General features: G+C 42.3%; 1 protein-coding gene across 1 annotated transcript; it reads right to left on the bottom strand.

The window, feature by feature from the left end:
* Positions 1-1,268: 1,268 nt before the first annotated feature.
* On the bottom strand, positions 1,269-5,082 carry LOC147340747 (endogenous retrovirus group K member 113 Env polyprotein-like). The gene is made up of 3 exons (XM_086387140.1): positions 3,960-5,082; positions 3,793-3,869; positions 1,269-1,370 (listed from the first exon to the last, which is right to left on the bottom strand). The coding sequence occupies exons 1-3, from the start codon at positions 5,080-5,082 to the stop codon at positions 1,269-1,271; spliced, it is 1,302 nt and encodes a 433-aa protein (XP_086243266.1).
* Between the last annotated feature and the right edge of the window lie 2,332 nt (positions 5,083-7,414).

Here is a 7,414-nt window from a genome sequence, read left to right on the forward strand (position 1 = left end):
AGATGAGGAACAAGAAGAACTTTTATTCATTGTTAGTGGGATTGCAAAATGGTAGAATCACTTTGCAAGCAATTTCTTACAGAGCTAAACATTGTTATACAACATGAACTATCAATTACACTCCTAGATTGTTCAACAAATGATTTGATAGTTAATGCCCACACAAAAACATGCACATGAATTTTATAACAGCTTAATTCATACTCTCTCTCTCTCTCTCTCTCACCCATAAATTGGAAGAAATGAACTATCAAATCTCAAAAAGAAATGGATGAAACCTGAATGAATGTTATTAAGTAAAATAACCTAGTCTGGAAAAGGTTATACACTGCATGCTGCCAATTATATGACAGTCTGGAAAATGTCAAACTGTAGAGCAAATAAAAAATATCAGAGGCTTTTTTTCTTTCGCTACAAAATAGTTTTATTAGTTTGGATAAGGTATGTCAATGCCTTATCCTCTCCTACTTTGATACACAAATCCACTCAATCGGAGTCTTCGTCTCACCAGAGTTCATACAGTGTAATGTTATTGTGTGCATATGCAGGGAACCTCGACATTGGGAGGGTTGAGGTTACTGCAGGTTGCTGTGGCAAGTTTCAGATTCCACACCCTGGACACAAATTTCACAAGGTCCATCTCGAGCCGGGTTAAGATAGTGAACATATAGTCTTTGTCTGGGGAAGCCTTTTTCTTTTTCTGTCCCAGAGAGCCAAATGAACCACCCTGACAGGCAGGAGTCTGCACATTACTCTCACCACTCTCTCCCATCAACTTCACTGTCACGTACGTGAGCACAGTGAAGAAAAGCCAGAGCAACATAATCTAAAGCCAGTCTTTGACTTGCTCTGGTAGATTCTGCCAAATTAGAAAGTTTCCTCTGCAGAGCTCCTTCCCTGGAGTTCTTCGGCTTTCTCTCTCTGAGAAGTAAACATTAAGGTGTAGACACAGGTAACACCCATGGATAAGCACAGGAACCATTTTGGGGACTACATGGTGAGCCAAGAGGAAATGGCTCCCTGTGTGCTCATCTGCCCTGGCACCTGGGACTGAGGACCAGCCAGGGCTGGGCCCTTGGTGATGTCACAATGGGCCCCACCCCATCCAGAACCCATGTGGTGACTGTGATGACTTCTGGGCAGAGGGTAAGGAGGCTTGTGGGGGTCAACTGGGCATAGGGCTTAAAGGGAAATGGCAAAATTTCTAGAGGAAAATTGGAAAAGAGGTGGGGAGTGGCCATTTCCATGCCAGTGTATTCTTTCTGAACCTAGTGCTCTACTGGGAAGGTGGTTCCGTCTTTGATTTTCATTATTCCATTTGTTGAATCCAGACCCTGGGCTGTGCAGAGCAGACCCATGGGCATGTACCCCTATGGAGCAGAGGGACAAGTGGGAAAGTTAGATATTAAACCAGAGGCCACAAACTAGGAGCCACTGATGTATTTTGTGTGGCCTACACTCTTCCTAAAAATGACTGTGCTCAGTCTCAGTTGTGTCTGACTCCTTGAGACCCCATAGACAGTAGCCCACCAGCTCCTCAATCCCTGGGATTTCCGAGGCAAGAATACTGGAATGGGTTGCCATTTCCTTCTCCAGGCAGAGAGGCTATTTTAGGGCAGTGAAACTATTCTGTATGATGTTATGGAAAATACATGACACTACATATTTGTGAAAACCAGGAGAACCTTACAGCAGAAAATTTAATCAATGCATGCATATTTTTTTTAAAAATTTGACATCAAGAATTGCCGGGGACCAGCCCCGGCTGAACCAGGGTATTCGAAGGAGAGACGGCGTAGGCGAAGATCAGGAAACAATTGCTTAATTAAACGTTAATTAAGGATATAAAGAGTAATAGAATGAGGATAGCTCAGTAAAATTCAGTGAAGAAAAGAGGCTGAAATAAGGATAGCTCAGTAGGAAAATTCACTGAAGAAAAGAGACTGAATAAAATTCCAAAGCAGGGAATTAATGTCACCTACGAAGGCCGCAGGCGTCCTCCCGTTCTCCCGAAGGAGAGGAGACACTAAGGCCTCCCCGGTCGGATCTTAGAAGCCCAGGCAAAATTAGTAGGCTTGACAAGCTTCCCTGCCTCAGAGGAAAAATTTAGCTAGAAGGTGAAAGAAAGAACGACATGGGGACACCAAATTCCGGTGAACAAAAAGGAGGTACTTTATTTTCCAAAGCAGTTTTATACCTTAAGTTGTGCATAGAGGATAATGGGGGAAGGGGTAGAGGCATGCAAAGACAGCAGTTCCTGATCCTTATCGAAGTCAGGCTTTCAAACTTATCATATGCAAAAGTTTAGGTGATTTACATCATCTTCTGGCCAGGAAGCCTGTTAACATTTTAAGAAACTTATTTTTCTCTAAAGGTGATTATTTTAAAGTCAGGCGCCAGCCTCCAAAAAGCATTGGAGAAAGTTGCATTCCTATAGGGCAAAGGTGAGGTGGGCTCAATCAAGAAAAGAATTAACTCAAGGGTCCAAGATTATAAACATTGAGGCGACTGCTTACATTTCTATACACCCATTATATCAATCAATACACCGCCAAGGACACAGTAGGTAAGGGATATGGAGACTTAGCAGCAAACATTGGCCCAACAAGTGAAAAACCCTTCACCAATACAATTTCTAATCAATCTTTTAACTACTCAAAGGAATCTGTGTTTAGACAGTTTAGAACATCTCCTGCCTCTCACAGTTGGGAGGCTCTGAACAATCACATGTTGCCGGAAAAAACCTATTCAGGCAGGCTAGAGGACTTCCAAAGGAGTTTGTAGGTTGAAACACTGTCACACCCAAGAATTATTAACTGGAGCTGTAAGCTAACTCTTTTTGCAGAGAGAGGTAGTGGGGGACAGCCCCCCGTAAAGTCAGAGGTGTAGGTGACAGCACAAAGCAGAAAGTAGGCAGACTCTGGTTTTGGGGGTAGATTGCTCGAGAATTTCCAGGGAGACTCCTGAGGCTTGATCCCGCCTTTGCGTATGCCGAGCCTCCTTCCTCATGACCTTTGTCATGGGCGGAGTTCCTCACGCTGGCTACCGGCAGTGATAGAATTCCAGTTGAGCTATTCCAGATCCTGAAAAGTGCTGCACTCAATATGCAATATGCACTCAATATGCAATATGCCGGCTCCCGGCATCTCCCCCTTTTTTATTTCTTAAAACAGCCAGATGCAGCTCAGTCGCGAGCTTCTGAATATTCTGCCGAAGAATCCTGACAATACAAGGAAGAACGATTATGAGAAGCAAAATTAAAGCACCAGCAGCGATGTATCCAAGGATATTAGACAGAATGTTTTTTCCTGAAATGAAGTTAGAGAAAGTGTGAAAAAGGTCATTAGCTGCTCCAGCGGCAGTAAAATCCAGTTGAGAGTGTTCCAGGGTCTGTATTTGATTATGAAGTTTCCCTAAGTCCAGGCCAATGTCAGAGCTGTTCCAAACACCTGAGATATGATTTTTGATTTTTTCCCATTCATAATCTGTCTCGTTTACCTTTAAAGATGTCACGCATATCCACCGGTAATCAGCGTGGCAAGACAGAGCCATTTTCACTTTTAAAGCCTGTAACTCAGTCCCAATATGCATTATTGCCTCTTCTAAGGCGTCTACTCTCATCTCCAATTTTCTATCTATAACCTCCTGTGTTGCTAGAGTTAAAGAGACATTTTTAGACATAGCATTAACATATTGGGCAGTATGCACTTGTTGAGTCAATGATATCGCTGCTGCAGTAACAGAAGTAATTGCTGCTATCAAAGCTGATATTCCTAAAATAAGTAAGCCCACAAATCGCCGTTGTCGCATTAAATCTTGTAGTTGTTGTAACACGGCGAGGCCGTAATTGTCATACCAGTGGCTAGTCACTGTCACAGGTATCATGAGATAGGGTGGGCGTTGTAACACCACAAAAGAGCAAACATTATATTGAGGGGTCAAACAAGATGAAAGCATACATTGTTCACAGGTTACTATATTAGGTCCACCTGAATAATTCATGCGTACATTAAGTCTCTTGGAGTCATTAGTAAAAAGAAAAACATAAGGGGAGGGCAGACAAGCTAAAACAGAATAAGTAGAATTGCTATCTGGGCGGTATAAGGAAACAGGAGCAGTAGCAGCAAGGGCTTTCCAAATTTCAGGTTGCCAATAGGTCTGTTTCTTAGTCGTATAAGACAGCATAGGAGGAACAAATTGATTACGATGCCTTCTAGTGGCATGTATTGGCCAAGGAAGAGGAATCCTATCCCAATTCTCAAATCTGCCCTCAAATGTATTATTGGCTAATGGATCCTCACCTGGATTCGGGTTGCTCCAGTCCTGAATAGTATAATCTCTACCTCCTGGTATCCTATAATCAATCCTTGAATCATAAGTACAAGATGTCCAAGTTGGATATCCTGTATGACTGTCTATGGTGTTCCATACTTTGTCTGAAGGAGCAACCTTATAACAATTCGGATATTTAGGTGGAGATTTGAAATGCAGGGTTACATAGGGGTCAAGAATCCCGGGCATACGAGCCAATAATACCCAAGCTGACCGATGATGTAAAGACCAGGAATCTGTTATAATTATTTTTTTAGAGGCCCCAACACATCCTTCTTTGGCGGGGGTAATAAAGCTTCTAGGGTCATTGGGGAAGTTAAAGCAAACAGGGAAATCACCTGTTAATCCCCTGAAGGTATAATTGAAGTTAATAGGATATTTATCTCTAGTGTAAGAAGTATAGGATCCTCCCAAGAGCTGAGGTTGGTCTGTGTTGACCCGTATAGGCTCATTATCCCAAGTAACAACTTGGAAAGTTGGAGGATCTGGGAGATACGCCCAATATTTGGTTGGAATAGGAGAGGCGCTTACCTGACAGGAAAGCAAAGCAAGCATGGCAATAAACGTTTTCTCAGGAGAAGCTGGAGATCCCTGTAAGGAAGCTATTCCCCGTGCCTGGTGGCAGAGTGTTTTTATTTGTCCCCAAGTAGGTATGGAGGCATTCTGGGTCGCCTGAGTCAGGCGGCCTGACACCCTTTTGTGAGGCAAAGGATCGGGGGGAGCAATATCTTGTATGTGAAGTTGAGACATCTGCTTGGTGGGCGGATCTGTTCCTTGTTCATCCGGGATCTCCGTTGTCAGTTGTCCCGACTCCGGCGGCGTTTCCCGTGCTGGCGCGGGGAGTGAAGGCAGAGGAGGTCCCTTCCTTTTTCGGGGTCGCGGCAGCCGGGGAATCCGGTATCCGAGGGGCTGAGACATGGCGAATCAATCTGTCGGGAACCCAAATTGGAGAATCTGCGTCCTGTGGAAAAATGCAAGCATATCCTCGACCGCTGGTTAACAATGGGTCGGGACCTTTCCATTGTCCGGAAAGGAGGTCCTTCCATTTAACTAATGGTTTTGCATTCAGCTGCTCCGGGCACCAATGGCGAAGCATTGCAGTAGTTCCGGCCGAATCAGCATTTAAAATATTTATTACAAAAAGAGCATGTTGCAAGATTTGATGGGGAGAGCTATACTTAAACTCCCCTTCTTTTAATTTTTGAATTTGGATTTTTAATGTTTGGTGTGCTCTTTCCACAATGGCTTGTCCCTGGGGATTATAAGGGATGCCTGTATTATGTTTAATTTGAAACTTCATACAAAATTCCTGAAAAGACTTAGAAGTATAAGCAGGAGCATTGTCAGTTTTCAAAGCTTTTGGTAGGCCCAAATATGAAAAACAAGTAAAGAGATGTTGTATCACATCTTTAACTGCCTCTCCGGTACGAGCAGTTGCAATAATAACGTGAGAAAAAGTATCTATAGTTACATGAACAAAAGACAATTTTCCAAATGAAGAGATATGAGTTACATCCATCTGCCAGAGTGCATTGGGCTTAAGACCGCGAGGATTAACTCCCATAGGTAGACTATTATAAACAGTGGGGCAGTGTAAGCAAGAACGCACTATCTCTCGAGCAGTCTCTCTGGGAATTTGGAATTGATATCTTAAAGCAGTAGCATTTTGATGATGAAGTGAGTGAGAGGCTCTGGCCTCCTCAATCACAGTAGCCACTGTATTTCTGGTTAACAAGTCAGCCAAATCATTAAAGGCATTTAAAGGGCCGGGCAATCTGGAATGAGCCCGAATGTGTCCAATGAAAAATATTTTATTTCTTTTCCAAATTTGTTGCTGTAATTTAGTTAACAAATGAAATATGGTAGTTTTATTTTCAGGCAAAACCGCAGTTTCAATGTGTGGAAACAACCTGACAATATACTGAGAATCAGAATAAAGGTTAAATTCCTCATCTGCAAACATAGCAAAAGCCTCTATGACTGCTGTTATTTCAGCTCTTTGAGCTGAAGTTTCCTGTGTTTGTAAAACCTTTTGGTGATCTTTAGTAACTATGGAGGCTTTACCGTTTGCTGACCCATCAGTAAAGGCTATCTGAGCATTTGGGATAGGAGACTGTTTGCATCTGACGGGAAAAGTAACTGGATGTTTGGACATAAAATTCAGCAAAACATGTGAGGGTAAATGATGCAAAAATTGACCATAATAATTTCCTATGGCAATCTGCCAATCTTCATCAAACATTAGAAGAGCATCAAGTTGTTCCTTATTATATGGAATTACAATCTCTGCTGGCTCTTTGCCAAATAGTTCAATGCTCCGCTTTCTTCCTTTCAATATCAACGTAGCTATCAGTCCTGGATAAGAAGCTACTACCTTTTTAGCTTGGGTGGGGAGATGGACCCATTCTAGGGGGCCGCTTTGCCATAAAACTCCCGTAGGTGCAGTTGGAGTAGCTAGGCAAAGGAATTGCCAGTTTGCTTGTAAATTAACTCTTTTTACATAGCTATCAGATAAAGCTGCTTCCACTTTCTCTAAGGCCTCCTGAGCCTCAGCAGTTAATTGTCTCTTAGAAGTTGGATCAGGATCCCCGCGTAAAATGTTAAAAAGAGGTTTTAATTCAGCAGTGGTTAATTTTAAATAAGGTCTGATCCAATTAATGTCGCCTAAAAGTTTTTGATAATCATTTAAAGTAACAAGGTGATCTTTTCTCAATTTTAATGGGGCATGAGTCACAGTTTCTGAATTGATAACCCGTCCTAAGTAAGTTATGGGCGGATTGACTTGAATTTTCTCTGGGGCAATTTTTAAGCCTCTGTCTGTTAATGCCAGGGTCAAATCCTGGAGGACAGTTTGTAAATGAGCTCTATCAGGGTGAGCTATTAAAATATCATCCATATAGTGAATCATATAGACCTGTTCATATTTAGCTCTAACATCTTCTAAAGCAGCATTAACAAATTTTTGACATAGAGTAGGGCTATTTTTCATTCCCTGGGGCAACACTTTCCATTGAAACCTTAAATGAGGCTGTTTAAAATTTTCTGCTGGTAAACTAAAGGCAAATCGCTTTTTATCCTCAGC

The sequence above is a fragment of the Bos grunniens genome, chromosome X (genome assembly GCF_055505025.1).
Source record: "Bos grunniens cultivar Pamir isolate PY7600 chromosome X, Bosgru_T2T1.0, whole genome shotgun sequence".
Taxonomy (NCBI): Eukaryota; Metazoa; Chordata; class Mammalia; order Artiodactyla; family Bovidae; genus Bos; species Bos grunniens.

Coding starts and splice junctions, on each gene's coding strand:
- LOC147340747 (XM_086387140.1), bottom strand. CDS start 5,082: ATGTCTCAACTTCACATACAAGATATTGCTCCCCCCGATCCTTTGCCT. Junction 3,870..3,959: donor TATAGTAACCTGTGAACAAT/GTATGCTTTCAT, acceptor TACCTGTGACAG/TGACTAGCCACTGGTATGAC. Junction 1,371..3,792: donor TAATGCGACAACGGCGATTT/GTGGGCTTACTT, acceptor TCTGCTCCATAG/GGGTACATGCCCATGGGTCT.